General features: G+C 36.8%; 2 protein-coding genes across 2 annotated transcripts in view; both read left to right on the top strand.

The window, feature by feature from the left end:
• LOC131429857 (chaoptin) overlaps positions 1-17,178 on the top strand; it is a 646,073-nt gene extending 628,895 nt beyond the window's left edge. The window contains exon 7 of the transcript XR_009229463.1: positions 17,085-17,178. The gene's annotated coding sequence lies outside the window, so the exon portion shown is untranslated. The remainder of the gene's footprint in view (positions 1-17,084) is intronic.
• Positions 2,743-18,927, top strand: LOC131429859 (uncharacterized). Its single transcript, XM_058594272.1, has 5 exons — positions 2,743-2,847; positions 17,085-17,657; positions 17,718-17,837; positions 17,896-18,190; positions 18,279-18,927. The coding sequence occupies exons 1-5, from the start codon at positions 2,839-2,841 to the stop codon at positions 18,644-18,646; spliced, it is 1,365 nt and encodes a 454-aa protein (XP_058450255.1). The 5' UTR covers positions 2,743-2,838; the 3' UTR covers positions 18,647-18,927.
• Positions 18,928-19,660: the final 733 nt, after the last annotated feature.

The raw sequence follows: 19,660 nt of genomic DNA, 5'->3' as shown, positions 1-19,660 counted from the left end.
CCTTTTGCCAGCATGTGCCGAATATTCAACCACTGTTCCAATTCATTCGACTTTAATCTATCACGAAACGTTATCAAGAAATTGTTCCTAGAGTTACTATCTAATTAGTTTTAGTTAGTTTAGAAATGCTATATTTAAGTGAAATGTATCATTTGGATGATTGTAATCTGTTGATGCTAAAGATGAGGAGGTTTTATGCCTGTTGGAGAGCAAGTTTTACAGAAACTAACTCCACCGGGCTTTTCCCTGCTCCAAATAAACAAATAAACAAATAAACTTGTAAGAGCCACCAACTGGATAAAAGCAAATAAATCTTCTGGGTTATCCACTGGAGTTTCTCTTCTAGACATAGAAAAAGCATTCGACAGTGTTTGGTACAAAAGTTTAATAGCAAAAATGTCTGATTTCCAGTTTCCTATTTATTTGATCAAAATGATTCAAAATTATTTAACTGATCGTACTCTTCAGGTTAGCTATCAGAATTCTAAATCTGAATTGCTACCCGTACGAGCAGGTGTTCCGCAGGGTTCGAGCATAGCTCCAATCTTGTATAATATTTTCACTTCTGATCTTTCAAATCTACCCGTTGGTTGTCAGAAATCGCTATTCTGTATGTCGTCTGTTAGCCACAGGTAGAAATCTATGAGTGATCTGCAGTCGCCTGCAAAGAAGCTTAAATATTTTCAGTGATTATCTGTCAAAATGGAAAATTAAACCAAATGCAGCAAAAACGCAATTAATTATCTTTTCTCATAAGCCAAGAGCCTCTTTTCTTAAACCAAACAATAATCACATTCTCAAATTGAATGGCTTGGAATTGACATGGTCTGATCAAGCTAAATACTTAGGTTTAACGTATGACAAAAAACTCACTTTCAAGGATCACAATGAAGGAATCCAGGCAAAGTGTAATAAATATATTAAATGTTTATATCCTCTTATAAACAGAAATTCTAAGCTCTGTCTAAAAAACAAATTGTTAATTTATAAACAAATTTTCAGACCAGCCATGCTTTATGCAGTCAAGTTGTTGTTCCACCAGGAAGAAAACGCTTCAAAGGATTCAGAATAAAATTCTGAAAATGATTTTGAAGCGTCCTCCCTGGTTTAGTACAATCGAGTTACACAGACTCACAAATATAGAACCATTAGATGTAATGTCACATAATATTATAAGCAAATTCCGACCAAAATCGATGCAATCTTCAATTGAATCGATTCGCTCGCTGTATTAGATAGTAAGTTAGCATATAAGTTCCTTTTCACCATTACACAATACAAGTAGGCTTAGAATTTTTCCTACACATAAATCTCAGAATTGCGGAAGCAAATCATGTCTTCATGGAAATAACCAAATCATGTATATAATAGGCCTGAAAAGTCACCACTTGTGGCTGAATACCCAATTTAAATCTTAATAATTTAATCTAAACTCATATTCCAATAAATAGTTATTAAAAAAAGTACTATATAGCACGCAAATTTTGCACGTATAGTTTTTGGTACATTTTTTCCAACGTAATTGGAAACCACATGCATTCTCCAAGATTTTAATTCGTTTGGAAATATGTCTAACATTTTCGTATGATTCTTGCTAAGCTAAACTTTTGAGGGACAAAATTTTAAAATACTGAAATTTTTCCTAAAATCTCAAGGAAAGCAAAAATTATACCAACTAATAATGAATTATTAATCCTTAATTGCAATGAGTCCCAAATATGGGACACACATTTCAAAAAATTCTACAAAACGTTGTAATGTATATTTTTCACCGATTCTTCCATATTTGGGACGCATTCTCAACTCACAAAAAAAAGGTCATAGATAGCGGCATCTTCCTGACACAAAACGAGAATTTCGTGCACAGCTGATTTCTGCTATTTTCAAAAAAAAGCCAGGAGCGCTCTATGCTTAGGAAATAACTTGAAAATTTTAACTTACCATAGCAATAATTTAAAAAAATAAACTTTTGATTTTCGTGACTTTCAGATAATTTAATGCACAATGTCCTACGGAGGAGGTGTGGCGTGGGATTTTTTTTTTTTGTATTTTCCCGTGTTCTGGACCACTTAAACTTAAGTTATGATCAACTTTTCACGGCCCTAACATAAAACATGAGAAATTCCTATCTAGTCCTGCTACGAATTGTTAGTGTTAGTTTTGCTAGAATATGGTTTGCCTGTGGTAAAATATGAGACTCGATTGAAAAAAAATGAATCATTTCGAATTCGTTCCGAACTCTGCTAAATGGTAATCGAACGCATCATAACTGATGAAATGAACTTGTCATAAAATTATGTCAATAACTGACTTTTAAACGCGAAATAATTCCAACTATGGACGCAATGATTTATTGAGTTTGATGTTTCGTAAAAATCATAAGCACGATCTATTAGCAATAAACCTGGCATTCTGTTTTATTATCCCTACAAGGTCTACAAGGCAAGGGGAAGTTTAACAAATCGGATCGACTTCGTAGAGTCATGTCATGCGCTGATAACAACCAGCTAAACCCATCACATCGATACCGTCGGTAAGTGAATGGAAAACAAAAAGGAAAAGTGAATCCCCCCGAAAATCTGTTGCATTTTTCATGTGCCGGTCTTGCGTCGCTCGCATCTTCTTCGACGCATCATCTATTGTTTTCTCGGTCCGATGTCTTGTCCACCAATTTTTTTTTTTTGGTTTGTGTATATCGACATATATAAAGCTGCGGTGGGACAAGTTTTTGAATCAGTGCCGACTCTGGTCTTGCTATCTCTACAGGTGTACAATTGAACGGAAAAAAATTGAACCGGCGGAAATTGAAACGTGTTTTCAAGTGCAGCAAAGTGCAGAATGCGAATGGTACGTGAAAGTTTTGGGGTGTGATTTCACGATACCGTTGGTACGATAACAGCGATAAAAACGGTGAACTGTGACTTTTGTGGTTGTGTGTGAGATAGAGATAGAGAGAGCGAGAGCGAGAGAGAGAGAAATGGAGGAAGAAATAACAGAAAACAACAAACTATTCGTTGGAAATTGGCAATTATAATTTCAAACAAAAACAAGGTGGAGTGTTTGTGGCTTTTTTTTCTGTTAAAAGAGGACCAGAGACACCGAAAAAGCAGGAAATGATTCGAACGCTCATGGGGCGATGATACTAATTATCTATAGTACATTTGAAAGCATTTTTGTTACGTTCGAGGAAAAGTGTTTCTGCTGAACCGAAACCTGATAAAAAGTCAAAAGCGTACGGTGTTACATAAATTCATTTTCTAACAAAAACGGTTATATTTCGGCGAAATAATTGCAGCTCTGCAAGCGGATTATGCGGACTCGTTTGCAGGCGGCGATTATGACAGAATTTGGTACTGCAATTATTTCTTATGCATTTGCACTACCCGTACGGAATAGTGTTATCAATTAGTGATGCAATCTACTGCGAGATGTGATGCGAGCGACACGTTATCTGCCAGCGGGTGTGGGTGTGGGTGGAGAATTGGGGACAGATGCATCGGAGTGGAAATGTGTATCTATGTCAACGGGTGATAATTGCAGAAGAGATTCCAATGCAGCTGGTTTCGGGATTTTGGACGTGATTTACAGCGCATCGTAGCTCCTGTCAGGTTACACTTATCGTGAATAATGCCTTCGAATGGCAACATTTGCAGCATCCAGCCATCCAGGCTGCTTTTAACCCTTTGCGACATTTTCGCTTTCGGAAACTGTAAAATAGTTCTAGTGGAATCAAAGCCATTGTCTGCAGCAACCGACAAATCTGCTGCTGGCACAAAGCTAATGAGTACCGTAGAGTTGGTATCTTGCACAACTGGATCGGTGTGTTGTAGTTGGTAGCGGCGCAGTATTCCGCTTCCTATTTGGAATGCAAACTGTAATATCTTCGGATAGGAAATTAAGACAGTTCGGATGTTTAGCTGGATGCTGTGCCGGATCATGTTCGCTTCTTTCCAGGCTATTATCAGGGAAACTCGTTGCAATAAGTGGTTTGCTGAATGTTTAGAAACTCAACCGAGCGAACTGCTTAACACACTCATTTGAAATTTAATTGAGTTTAGATTGGATACACCGAACCTTGATGGGAATAGTACGCAAGTGTAGGGTTTTCCCGGCGTACGATAACGCAGCTCGACAGGTTGTGTTGCATCGTAATGTAATGTTCAATCTAAAACCAATCGTTTTCCATTGCTTTCTTGCCATACAAAAAAGGGGAATTCATTGCAAGATTTTCTCAATTAGTATTCATGGTAATCGTTTTAAATTACAATTTTCTTCTATTCATTGTAACTCGAAACAGTTTCCAAGTAACAACGGTTTGAAGAAAGTCCATACATACAAAATATATCCGTCCTTTTTTATGATCAGTCGCAAGTGGAATAAGGCTCTCCATCCCAGCAAAACAGATGATTTGTTGTACCGTGTGCAAACTTTCGTTCAAAGCATTTTTTGTGAAATATGTTCTGTTACCCATTTTGGAATTCTCAAGAACGCTTAAACCAGCAATTGATACTTTTGAAAGTTAACGCAATTCCGATTAGTAGTGATGTCTCAAATGAAGAGAGTGTTCCACTACTCGTTCTGCAATTAGAATAAATAATATTGGTAAAGTGATCCACTTAAAAAAATCATAAAATGGAGGCGAAAACACCAGACATGATCTGAATAGTAATGCCACCAAATCACAAAACAAAAGTGTTTGGGTTTTCTCGGGCAGTAACTTTTATCGATAGTCCATCGAAAAAGGGTTAAAACGCATGTTTATATATGTTTCCTAATAGAACTTTGGTAGAAACTGAGGCCAAAGACAAACGTTCGTTCAGTATTACTGTCAATAACATATGTATCACAAAGTAAATCATAGCTTACATATGGACATCTTATACGCGTGATCCTTAGTTGTACCCATGTCATTTTTCACTAGAAACCAAACTAACACTGTTTTAAGCCCAACTGCTTCAAAGCTTGCTTCAGATAGAATTGGAACAAAGATAATTGCCTGTATTTCAGTTATTTATTATTGCATTCAAGATATTTTTTATACAAATGTAGCGTTTTCTTCATACTTTAAAGAAAAAATACGGATAAAATTATTCGTCACGGTTTCGAAAGAATTCTCGATTTTTTCCTGTAACACGGCTCATTATGCGGCGCACACCTTCTTCGTCCATCGTTTTAGCTATCTTTTTCCACCAGGTGTTCATCTGATTGATGTCTTTGACAACCTTTCCCTTTGCCTTGAGTCTTCTCTTCATGATTGCCCAGTATTTCTCAATACGGCGTAACTGGGCTCAGTTGGGTGGGTTAAGGTTTTTCGGAACAAACTGGACCCCTTTCTCTGCATACCATTCTTGAACGACTTTGCTGTAATGACAGCTTGCCAAATCTGGCCAGAACATGGGATCGTGGGATCGAATTAACGGCAAAACGTTTTTAGAGACACTCTTTTTGGTATAGTTCCGATGTCATTGTCTTATTTGTGACAAAAACTTTCGTTTTTTTGCCGCAGCTGCAAACACCCTACCAAATCACAAATTTTTCCTGAAAAATTGTCGGCAAAAACAAATTTTAATTTGGCTGGAAGATCCCCCCGAGCCGTTGCCAAGTAAAATTTTCGACCTGGGATTTGCTCGAAGTCAGCCTTGACATAGGTTTCATCGTCCATCATAAGAAACCCGTCGAACTTGGTCAGCACCTGGTCATATAGTTTCCGAGCACGAATTTTGACCACACTATTCTGTTTTATGGTCCGATTTGGCTGTTTGCTAGCTCGATACGACTTGATTCCTTCCCGGAGTCGAGCTCTCCTCACGGTACTATGGCCAGCACCGAATTTTCTGGCCAAATCACGGTCCGACAGATTAAGATTCCTCTTAATCGTCTTCAAAATCTTACCACGCAGTTTTCGGTCGACAGTTCCACTCCGACGATTGGCTTGAGGCTTCCGAATCGTCGTCAATGTTTCTTTATATCGTTTGATAACGCGCCATACGGTATTTCTGGGCAATTTCAGCTTTTTAGCTAGCCTAGATGCAGACCACAATGGATTTTCCAAATAACTGTGCACAATTTTTTCTCTTCTTTCGGCTTCCATGTTGAATCCTAAATTTCTGTTTGAGCTGTTAGTAGAATGTTCTCACTAATAGTACTGTTGTTGTACCGTTGAATTCCACTATATCACGTCATAACACTCTCACAAAGTGTATCAAACGTTATAATACAGATACGTATTTCGGAATGCTATTTGCATCCTTCTTCAGTGTATCGGTTTTATAAGTTTATAAACTTACAAATTTACTCTCAAGAAACTCAAAAAAGCACATGTCTGTCTAGATTCGGAGCTTTATTGTTACATGACAAGAGAGCTATTAAAAATTTGACCATTGAATTAGTGTTTTGTTCACGTTGTCATGAGGTGGTAGAAGTTGGTCGCACCAACGATCTTTTTTTCATTGTCGTTTTTGGATTCGTTGTTGTAACTGTTGCTGTTGTTTCTATTGCTTATGTTTTTGAAAATGATGGTAATGGTTACTTGTTTGCCTTGTGTCACTATGACTTAAACTGTTGTCTTGTAAGATGAGGACTGTCGTTCGATAGTCGCATTGACATTTTCGTTTGTTGACTCGGGTGTACTGAGTTCACTAGTTACCGTTGTTGAGCGTTTGACCTTGTCTTTGGTTCAAGATGTCTTTTTCGCAGTATCGGTGCAGGGTTGATCGTAGTGAGCAGATGGTTCACATAAGTGGCATGTAATCAGCTGATTCTTGTAGGTAGCAAGCGTTTCACAAGGATATCTTCCGCTTTGCCCACAAATAATGTAATCGGGAATTGCCTTATGTAGTCGCACTACCGATTATAATGACAATAGAAATTTACTCTTCGAATTCATTCATAAATTGATAAAAGTTTGAAAAATACCCCACGATTCGTTTCTAAGGGTTTTCTTTTTTCTCTCGTGATCTATTTCTCAAAATCTATCGAGTTCCATTATTTCTTCAAGAATTTATAAGACATGATAAAATATTATTCAGTTATAACCATGTCTTTGTTGTTGCTTCGATTATAGAGGTTGCTGGCTTATCGTTGTAGACAAGAGTCTTAACATGGCCCCACAAGAATTTTTTTTAGGGTGCATTGGTAGCTCTTGCAATGCTTCTGGTTGGTATTCACTCCAGATGCGGTAATTTTGATTGTTAACGTATCCATTCAACCAGAAATGAGCTTCGTTTCTGAACACAATTTTGATAAACACTCCTTAACCGAGCATGAATTTTGATATTAAAATTCAATAATTTGCAAGCGTTGTTCGTTTGTAAGTCGATTCATGATTAAATTATAGAGCAAACTGAACAAGTTTCACAATGACACAAGACACGATTCACGTGTGATATGTCAGAAATAGTATTGCTAAAAAGATACCAGCAAAAAAATCACTCTTTATTTTATTATTTAATAGAAAAAACAAAAAATTCCGTTTTTTTATAAAATCATATTTTTAAAGTATCTACTGTTCACGACAAGTCTCTTGGTCAATTTAATATATTACAATTTAATATATTTAATATTTAATATATCAGAATTCAACTTCGGATGATGCCGTGTGAACGGGAAGTCGCGAGAGATGCTCGATATGTCGCCGATTTTTACAGTAAATTTATTATTTCTTGAAAAATTACACTTTTTTTAGTGCTCAAGACGTGTACAAAGTTTCATCCAAATTGTAGCGAGTCGATCCTGATTTTGCAACCTTTTCTGCTGTTAATTTCTTGAGTTGCTTAGTCACATTTTATATAACAAAAGATACATTTTACCTGTTGCCCACATTAATCATCGCGTATCAATTTTGTTCTAGAATACATTACCTTTTCTTACATATATTGTGACAGTTAATCCTAATATTAACGTAATTAGTTTTAAGAAAGGTGCTGTCCATAAAAGATGTCACGCTTTTTTTGACGATTTTTGTCTCCCCATCCCCCCAAATTTTGTCACAGAAGCAAAGAACCACCCCCCCCCCCCTATGTCACATGTCACGAATTCAAAATAAATAAAATTCATCTCAATACATACTCAATATGTATGACAAACCATACAAATATGAGGGAAAATCGATTTATTACATGCTGTCATTAGATTAAAAAATATCCCTAAAACTACAATATCATCGGAATTATTTTATTAATATCAATTATATAAATTATTAAAAGTATTTGGTTGGAATTGATGAAACATTTAAATCATCTGTTTTATTCCTCCTAGGGGTACACAGATATATTATTATTTTAGGTAAAGAATAGTATTTCCTTAGTGTAGCATACAGGGCTGAGAAAATAAAGACCAACACCTCATCTAAACGAGATCACTACCGGAGAATCTTTTCATTATCAGTTGATCAGTGAAATTTACATCACATCGATCAATATCGGTACTGATCTTCCGTCACACAATGGGTAGTGATTTTGAGCTAAAATGATTCTTGATTTATGTAAGTCCAATCATTGGACGATTCGATAAGCTTTGATGTTGGTGGAGGAAAATCACATATGATCAAGATAAGACATGACACCCTTTTTCAAATGGATTACAATTGAATAAACTGCATCAGAATCAGATAAGAGAAATTCTTATGATATACTATTATTAATGCTAGAAAATGAAATTACTGAAAAAATTGTCAGTGCATAACTTAAGTTAAACCGTTTGAAGGCATCTTTTTTTTTACTCATATTAGGCAAAATTAATTAATTTCGCTAATTTACTCGCTCCTCCGTGCACTTTAGCTGATCACAACAGAAATGATTTCCTACATCATTCATTTACGGCTTTTAACAAATTCACGTTTTCCTATAGAATGAAAACGTTTATTGTGGAGATTTTTTCAGGAAATAGGGCAAAGCAGTAATATAATTAGTTATTTCAAAAATGCGCTCATTGAAAATATTGGACGTCACATTCCAAAAACCTCCACCCCTTCCCCCTGTCACAAAAGGTCACGTTTTATGAAACACTCCCCTCCCCCTTGCGGCGTGACGTCTTTTATGGACAGCCCCAAAGGCTCCCACCTTGCGGAGTGAAAATCATATCACTTCTTGTAGATTATTTTAGGCGGTTATAAAAAAGGTACGCAGCTGAAATTTTGCCCAGTCATTTCACTCAAAATAGACGAAAACGTGCATTGATACGCTTTATGGTTGCACTTTAAGAGACGAATGTGCTTCGACTAGCTTTGTTTGTTTTGGATGCGATCATTTACTAATGAGACTGTAAAAAATCTAATAAGGGGTTATTGGATTGGATTCTTTTGTTGACAATACGAGACCATTTGAAGCTCTGTTTATACCATATAATTTTTTTGTTTGTCAAATACAAAAAAATATGGGAGGAGAGGCACCCAATAGCGATTGCTGGAAGGAATCATGTTTATTTAGAATCTTCTAATCTTCATTGAGGGAAAGAGACAGACCGTAAAAAAATAAATAAGTTTTGATAGAAATATTATAAAATCATGTAATATTGTGCGATTGGAAAATTGCACGACATGAAATTCGTTGGAATGAAAAAAAAATCTGATAGCGACGACGGCGACTTGAACCGAGAATCATTGAATCACGAAACACGTCCGTGAATCGATTGAGCCACAGCTTGGTTGGTAAATGGTGCATATAAATTCATACAGTCGCACTCGCTAGCCGAATATAAATTACAGGCGAAGCCAGTTATATTACTATTAATGTTGTTAATTTACGCCTGGTTTTAACATTTTTAGTCGTTCTCAGAATGATATACCGCGTTGAAAGCGTCATTCCGAAACAATTTTAATATGTAAAAATTCACACCAAAAGCTTTACTATCAAAACGAGGCAAACTTTTGGCGAAAAACCATCATGTCAGACGAGGAACTATTCTTGCCATGATAAATGATATTGTGATACCCATTGTTCGTGAAAATGGTTTGAATGGCCACTGGCTTCAATAGGACGGTGCAACATGCCGTACAACTCGACTTACAATCGATTTGTTATCGAAAATCGATGATTTTTACTGGACTCCGAGACCACCCGATTTAACGCCACCAGACTTTTTTGTGGGTCTATTTGAAATCTAAGGTATAATGATTGTCAAGTCAAGTGGATACATCAAAACTTCCCAGCCAAATTATCGGACTTCCTGGGAGTCACTATAGACGTGTTTGGCCTGATGGAACCCGTCATCTCTTCTGTTGACCAATTCTGAAGATTTTAGATCAAACGCTTACTTCAAACGGCCCAAATGAGATTGTAGGAATTCAAATTTAATGTTTGATCATATGGATCCATCTTATGATAAAAATCCTTTTCTATACACTGAGGTCTTTTTTACGTGGTTTCCAACCAAATATTTACGCGGATTTCCGAAGTTAAGCGGTTTTTTCACCCGGATTTTTTCACGCCAATTTCCGAAGTTAGATGGTTTTTTTACGTGGATTTCCGAAGTTAGGCAGTTTTTTTTACGCTGATTTTCCATGCTACGGTTTTCTTGTTTTGTCTTTCATGCATTTCCAAGACAAACAAAATTTCTTCCATTTTGCGGTTTTCAAATTCTCTAAATCCAAACGTTGGTATTCACTAAAAATATTTTCTTTAGATTACACCAAATCTGGACATTTCATGCATTTATAAGACATTTGGCAACAACAAAAATTTCAATTTCGGAAGTCTCAAACATTTTTTAATTCTCAAAGTCGATTTTTTTCAAAACAAAATTTTCTTGAGATTACACCAGATCTGGATATTTCATGCCTTTTTATTTTTAGTTTTTCGAAGTTACGCGGTTTTTATTCGTATCTCCTGTGTAAAAAGACATCTCAGTGTACACATTAGCAGCATCCTGGTCGTTAGTCCAGGATCAATCGTTCTCACACAATGTTGTCGTATGTGATGTACTTCGCATCCCCAGTCACCATCCGTTCACGGAAATAGGTCTGATTCATTTCTTTTGCTCAAACCGTAGTATATCAGGTAGTTTTCAAATCGTACAATTTTACATGTTCTTCAATGTAAATTTTCATGAACTGTATATCTTATAAGATGTAAAATCACAAGATTTTATCAAACTGTCTAAGCTTGCGAAAAAACAACATGTCAGAAGAGCAGGTTAAATCGACACCAAAACCTTATATTCTTGTAAATAAGGGTATACTTTGCATATGGTGGGATCAAAACGATGTCGTACGCAACAAGCAGCCCTCGAGCGAGCGAACAATCAAAGGTTACTTGTATTAAATCCAGCTAATACTTTAAATCAAACATTGAAAGAAGAACCACTGGAATATAAGACCACAATTCCGGGATTTCTCATCACGACAACGCTCAGTCTCATGTTCAGCAAAATAATTGGAATAATAATTCATAGAAAATTCTATCTCATCCAAGTTATAGTTTCGATTTGGCACCTTTTGTTTGCCACTTTTATCAATTGAAGCAGAGCGTCCTCTTCGGTCATTATCGGAAAGAATGACGGAATGTTGATTTTACCAAGAAAATATTTGCATCTCACATATGAAGCGACCAGAAATGTACATGAAAGCAAGGATGGCTTTAGTCGTATTAAAGAACGCTCTCCAGCAGCTCTTCACACGAATCAATCAGTGCCATCGAAGAGAGACGGATGTGATCTCAGCAACAAAAAACCGGCATGATTCATTTAACATATAATGGACACCAGTGCGAGAGCAAATTTTTCTCGATGACCCGTCAGAGCATCACGGGTTAGCACGCTGCTGTGGGAATCCGCTCTGAAGCAACAAACGGTCGCTCATTCTCGTTTTTTTTTGTCTATGAAAATGTCTGTGAATGCTCCACACAAGGGTTTTGAAATATTGTCACCTAATATAAGAATCATCAAGTCGAATCATCGATTCGATTTTCTGTGATAATTGTCAACTTGCGATTCTTCTTGGTAAATTCCACACAGCGCCGATCTGTATCTTTTTGTTAAGGGCCGTGAAATACTCAGAGTACGAGGTGATGCGAAGAAATGTAAAAAAATCTCGCACGGCTCATGCATTGATAGGCAGCGAGTTCTTGTAGCATCATCTACCAGATTGAAAATGTTGTATACAAATTATCGGCAATCACCAACACTGCATGAAAAAAATGCTCTACTCTTAATTAAAAATACTTTGGACATACTATTGTGAAACATAGCTCGGATTTTAACCTCGAAATCGTTAGTTGAAGGGTTGTATAATCATGATAACACCTACGAATTAGTTTAAAACCATTATCAGTGCTGCTGGTCACCTGATCTATTGAAATATTATTCAGAAATTAAAATTACCGATGAGTTCTTGAAAACCCTAAATTTCCGATATATTTGCGATAGTGCAATATGGATAATCAATGTTTTGTGATTCAGTCGGTGTTGAACAGTCGTTCGCAACGCACGCGTATAGCTCTTGGTTCCTGGAATTTTTATCTGGCTACCTAGAGTTTCATTGATTCAAGGCTTCAGTCTTTTACAAGGCTGCCTGAACCCCTAACAGTCTTTTTAAAGACTAACAATTAGTCAGCCTTTCTCAAGGCTATACAAAAAGTGATATTAGAGTGACTAAAAAATTAATCAGCCTTTAAAGGCTAGCTATTCAAAGAACTATCCTTCGAACTAATCAGTCTTTATTAAGACTACCACAAAACCAGTCTTTATCAAGACTTTTCCAAACTAGGAGTCTAATCGAAGACTAATTTAGCCTGGTTAATTTTATTTTAAAATTTCTTTCATTTCCAAAATGCCTGCGTCCAACCGGAAAGGCAACAAGCCTAAGGCTAAAAATAATTAAATACGGAATAAATCACAACCAGTTATTCAACATTTTTCTAATAACATTCACGATCTTATAGAATCTGAATGTAAAAATAAAAGACAACGGACGGATTTCCCTTCCGTTGATTCTATGCCGTCTAACAATATTTACGAGATTCTTCCTGAATCCGATTGTAGCGACATAGAAGAAAATTCTTCAAAAATTCCAAAAATGGACGCTTGTCGTTCTAGGAAGAAACATCAATCTATGCCACCAGTGACGGTGATGATTTCTGACTTCAAAGCATTCCGTACTGAGCTTTCTACTTTTCCCCCGGAAGTAAAAGTCTCATTTCAAATCGGACAAAGAGGAGAATGTCGAGTCTTGATTGATGGATTGGAAGATTACGAGCTTCTTATTCGATATTTGTCCGAAAAACTTCATAAATTTTATTCATATGATATAAAATCAGACAGACCCTTCAAGGTTGTCTTGAAAGGCTTATCAAATGATCAAAGTACTGATGAAATTAAAAATGAACTAAAAGAATTGCTTGGTTTTGCTCCTTCCGCGAATGGTACTTCTAAACCACGCTCTGGAGTTTCCCATGAACTTTACTTAATACACTTCAATCGAATTGACGTAAACAATTTGAAAACTTTAGAAAAAGTACGTTTCATTTCCCACATTAAAATCCATTGGGAACATTATAAACGGCATAATCGTTTTGCAAACTTAACGCAATGTCGTCGTTTCCAAGGCTTCGGCCATAGAACCAAAAATTGTCATATGGATATACGGTGTTTGAATTGTGGTAAATCGCATTCGAAAGACGTTTGTCCAATGAATGGAACCACTGATAAATTTTCATGTTCAAATTGCGATGGAAATCATAAATCCAATTATTTGAAATGTCCTGTCAGGTAAAAAATTTTAAATGCTCGTTCGCTTAGACAACAAGTCAAATCAACGACCATAAATTTACAGAACATACCTGAAAATCAAAAAACCGTTACAAATGCCACGCCTAATTCTTCGAAGGCACTTATTTCTTCGAATTTAAAACAAAAAACAGGCACGCCTTCCAATTCGTCTTCTAACGAAAACAATTTATTGACAGGTAGATCGACCTCGTCATCATCTTCTTCTAATGTCAGTTCTGCTAGTATAGCAGGTAGAAATCTACCACTTAATTCTTCCAATGTAAATAATCAAAACACAGGACCGCCTTGCAGTTCATCTTCTAACGAAAACAATTTATTAATAGGTAGATCGGCCATATCATCTTCTTCTAATGGCAGTTCTAATGGCAGTCTACCTACAAATATTCCTTCAATGCCATTCGCTTCTTTATATGAAGTTGATTTAGGCGATATAACTGAAAATAAAATGATCTACCTACAAGATCAACTTTTTCAAATGATCATCCGAATGAATTCGTCTTCATCACTTTTTGAAGCATTTCAAATCGGATGGCAATTTGCAAGTAATATTATAATGAATTTAAAATTTAACAGTGATGTTAAATAATTATTTGAATATTTTAAATTAGAATGCTCGATCTTTGAAATCGAGTGAAGATGAATTTCATAATTATCTCACAGTTCACAAAATTCATATTGCCATTGTGACAGAAAGTTTTCTTAAACCAAATGTAAAATTGAAAAGTAATCCACATTATGTGGTTCATCGATTTGACAGGTTTACTGGAATGGGTTGCCATTTTTGTCCAACGGCAAATTAAACATCGAATTTTACCTTCTTTCAATACTAAAGTTATTGAAAGCTTGGGAATCGAAGTTGAAACCATTCATGGAATTTATTTCATCGCTGGAACATATTTGCCATTCCAATGCACCGGCGAACAATTAAATTTCTTTAAAGGCGATTTGCAAAAACTCACAAGATATCGACCGAAATTTTTCATAATAGGGGACTTAAATGCTAAGCATGTCTAGTGGAATTGTAGGTGAAATAACAGTAATGGTAAAATACTTCATAATCAACTCTCAGCTGGTTACTTCACAGTTCTTCATCCCAGTAATCCGACTTGCTTCTCTTCGGTGAAAATCCCTCTACAATTGATCTGGTTCTAACGGATCAAAGTCACATTTGTAGTGAACCGATTACACATGCTGACTTTGACTCAGATCATCTTCCTGTAACATTCAGACTTTCCTAGGAAGCTATAATTAATAGAAATAGTTTTATATTCAAAATCATGTGGATCATGAAACTATTTTAGAAAAGTCTGCGGACATCGACACAGCAATTGATAATTTGAATCATTACATTATCGAAGCTAGAAATCTTTCAGTTCCAAAAGCTCAAACTAAATGAAATTCTCCTATCATCGATGACAATCTTCAACTGCTCATTCGATTGAAGAATGTTCGTCGACGACAATATCAACGTTCTCGTGATCCTGCTATGAAAAACATAGTTAGGAATTACAAAAAGAAATTAAACATAGATTTACTCTTTTGCGAAATGAAAATTTCGCTAAAGAAGTTGAACGAATTAAACCATATTCTAAACCTTTCTGGAAACTTTCTAAGGTTCTTAAGAAACCTCAGAAACCAATTCCTGTTCTCAAGGAAGGAAATCAAATACTTCTTACAAATGGCGAAAAAGCTCAAAAACTTGCTCAGCAGTTCGAGAGTGTCCACAATTTTAATTTGAAAGTTGTGAGTCCTATTGAACATGAAGTCTCACTGAAATATGATCATATTTCAACCCAAGTGTTATCACAAGATGACATTATTGAGACGAATTTTGATGAAATTAAATCAATTATTAGGAAACTTAAAAACATGAAGGCTCCTGGTAATGATGGAATTTTTAATATTCTTATTAAAAATCTTCCCGATGTTGCCTTGAGACTCCTGGTTAAAATTTTCAACAAGTGTTTTTCATTAGCTTACTTCCCAAAAAGATGGAAAAACGCTAAAGTAATTCCTATCCTCAAACCTGATAAAAACCCAGCAGAAACATCAAGTTATCGACCAATTAGCTTACTTTCTTCTATCAGTAAACTTTTTGAAAAAATTATCTTGTTGAGAATGATGACTCATATAAATGAGAATTCAATTTTTTTACCAGAGCAGTTTGGATTTCGTCATGAACATTCAACTACTCATCAACTTGTCAGAGTAACGAACATGATAAAATCAAATAAATCTTCTGGGTTATCCACTGGAGTTGCTCTTCTAGACATAGAAAAAGCATTCGACAGTGTTTGGCACAAAGGTTTAATAGCAAAAATTTCTGATTTCCAGTTTCCTATTTATTTGATCAAAATAATTCAAAATTATTTAACAGATCGTACTCTTCAGGTTAGCTATCAGAATTGTAAATCTGAATTGCTACCCGTACGAGCCGGTGTTCCGCAGGGTTCGAGCGTTGCTCCAATCTTGTATAATATTTTCACTTCTGATCTTCCAAATCTACCCGTTGGTAGTCAGAAATCACTATTCTGTGACGACACAAGTCTGTTAGCCACAGGTAGTAATCTAAGAGTGATCTGCAGTCGCTTACAAAGAAGTTTAAATATTTTCAGTGATTATCTGTCAAAATGGAAAATTAAACCAAATGCAGCAAAAACGCAATTAATTATCTTTCCTCATAAGCCAAGAGCTTCTTTTCTTAAACCAAACAATAATCACATTCTCAATTTGAATGGCTTGGATTTGACATGGTCTGATCAAGCCAAATACTTAGGTTTAACGTATGACAAAAAACTCACTTTCAACGTTCACATTGAAGGAATCCAGGCAAAGTGTAATAATGTTTATATCCTCTTATAAACAGAAATTCTAAGCTCTGTCTAAAAACAAATTGTTAATTTGGTCAAGTTGTTGTTCCACCAGGAAGAAAACGCTTCAAAGGATTCAGAATAAAATTCCGAAAATGATTTTGATGCCTCCTCCCTGGTTTAGTAAAAATGAGTTACACAGACATATTATAAGCAAATTCCGACAAAAATCGATGCAATCTTCAATTGAATCAATTCGCTCTCTGTATGAGTTAGTAAGCTAGTATATAAGTTCCTTTTCCCCATTACACAATACAAGCAGGTTTACAATTTTTCCTACACAAAAATCACAGAATTGCGGAAGCAAATTATGTCTTCATGGTAATAACCAAATCATGTATATAATAGGACTGAAAAGTCACCACTTGTGGCTGAACACCTAATTTAAATCTTTATAATTTAATTTTAACTCATATTCAAATAAATAGTTATTAAAAAAAATGTTTGGTGATTAAAATTTTCAAGTTTTTGATAAAAATTTCAAAATTCCAGTTTATTTTAACGTGCTGCCTAGCACTGCTAGCAGCACAGGCCTTTGCCGAGCGCGTGGAGGGCAAGGCGGCAGTGGAAAAGACACAATCTACAGAAACGGCGCAAACTGCGTCCAAAGAGGTGGGAAAACGTGAAATTTCCTCCGGTGAGTGGACTTCCGCGCCGCAGTACGTCGAAGAAGCTACTGCCGCCACTGATTTCCATGCCTACCAGCCGAAGTACTATTCGCAAGAATCTAGCTACCAACCGCAGCAAGTTCAAAGTCACACCGAACCCCAAGCACCCAGCTATCAACCCTTGGTGCAGAGCTATCAACCGGAAAATTATCAACATCAACACGAGACTCCCATCAAGACGGTGACGATCGAGAAGAAGATTCCGGTTCCATACACGGTGGAAAAACATGTCCCGTACACGGTAGAGAAGAAAGTTCCATATGAGGTGCAGGTTCCGATTCCAAGTCCATACGTAGTCGAAAAGAAGGTCCCGTACACGGTGAAAGAGTATGTTAAATACAACGAATATGTCCCCGAACCGTACACCGTATACAAGAGAGTTCCGTATGAAGTGAAGGTAGGCTCATTGTTGTACTTGGGTACATTTTAGCTTGAGTTTAAAAATTACTTGTTACAGGTTCCAGTTGATAAACCTTACAGAGTAGAAGTTGCCGTACCAAAGCCTTACTATGTGGAGAAAAAGGTTCCATACGAAGTGAAGGTGCCTTATCCAGTACCATACACTGTTGAAAAGAAGGTATGCATTTAACTTATTTTAATTTACTGTCATCTAACATGAGCTCCGTAATCGACAGGTCCCATACGAAGTCAAATATGAAGTTTCGGTCCCAAAGCCTTACACGGTGATCAAAAAAATTCCTTATGAGGTCAAAGTTCCCGTTGACAAACCGTACAAGGTTGAAATCGCCAAACCATATGCCGTTGAGTACAAGAAACCGTACCCAGTTTTTGTGGAGAAGAAAGTTCCCTACGAAGTTAAGGTTCCCGTCGATAAGCCGTACCACGTTGAAGTTCCCAGACCATACAAGGTGGAAGTAAAAGTACCAGTGCCAGCTCCCTACACCGTGGAGAAGAAATTCCCGTACACTGGTAAGATTTTTACCCTTTCCAAGCCTATTCCTCCCTTCTTCTCGATCAAACCACCGATACAACAGCGGATCCTTCTCTTCATTTACAGTCGAAAAAGCAGTTCCTTACCAGGTAAAGGTCGAGATTGACCGTCCGGTGCCAGTGTATAAGGAGGTGAAATTCGCCATCCAAAAGGAAGTTCCAGTGCCGGTGAAGGAAAAGGTCTACGTACCAGTTCCAGTCCAACCGGAGCAACACCAGCAGCATGAGCACAACTATCACGGGGAACCGCAATACTTGCATCAGCCGTCGCAGTTGCACGAACAACACGTGCAACCGGAAGTGCAGCAAGATCAGGAACAACCGCATTTCCAACAAGAACAACCTCAACCACAGCATCAGCAGCAGCAACAGCTGCATTATCAGCATGAGCAATCACAGCAGCATCAACAGCACTACGCACATGCCCAGCACTAGGACTCACGTACCTTTGACCACTCTGACCTGACCGAACAGAGTTGTACCAGCTTTGTTGTGATAACTGTAATTATGTTACGGACAGCCAAACAGCCATGATGGCGGGACTGAATACTTGAAAATGCTGAAGCTTTACGATTGATCGAATTATAAACATTCGATCGAATCAATTGCGTTTACAATTTTTGGATTTCAGCTTTTTCTAGTCGAATAAAAAGTCAAATTTTTTGTTACGTTTGCCGAAAAAAAAAATAACCTTTAAGTGCGTTGTTGAATAAATCCATCGAAATACAATGATTTGTTGAGAAAGAAAAAATGATTCGGATTTGTTCCGGTCTTGTCGTGTTGATCATGATTCACCCATGTCTGCTGACAAATTACCCGATTAGGCAATTTGGAAATTGACCTTTGTCTTCTCAGCAAACTCTGTCCCACACTCACACATACACACACACATACACACTGATAAAGCCATCTGACTTTATCTTCGAAACTTTCCAAGCCTTGACAAATATAAAATTGGATCCAACGGCTTCTGTTCTTCGATTTGTTTTGCTGTGTAACCCTTGTCTATCACCTTTCGATTTTCCCTAGAAAGGCAATCTCTTTTCGAATCAAATCCCCTCAACCCGTCTCCGGGGTGATACGCACTGGAAATCCGTTCGAATAAAACGAAGATGAGCAAAATAAATCTATCCGCAGTGATAAGACACATGTGTGGATACAGAACAGGAATCAATACCCCAATACAGGTTAGACATATGGACCAGTAAATGATACTGAACCGATTCGGTCGCACTCGAGTCCGAAGAATGGAAGATTTTTTTCTTTGTGGTTCATTTTCCGTATAGCAACGATTGGTTGGTCACCAAAATACCGAAAACCCTTGACGGTACGGAAGATGATACTAATGGGTGGAAAATTCCGTTCGATTAGCTACAGGAGATGGAGATCAATAAGCCTGTTTTGTGATTTATTGAACTGTACTCCTTCTCTTTCATCTGTCTTGTTATT

The sequence above is a fragment of the Malaya genurostris genome, chromosome 2 (assembly GCF_030247185.1).
Source record: "Malaya genurostris strain Urasoe2022 chromosome 2, Malgen_1.1, whole genome shotgun sequence".
Taxonomy (NCBI): Eukaryota; Metazoa; Arthropoda; class Insecta; order Diptera; family Culicidae; genus Malaya; species Malaya genurostris.
Note: the sequence above shows the minus strand (reverse complement) of the source record. Positions and strands in the feature narration are given on the sequence as shown.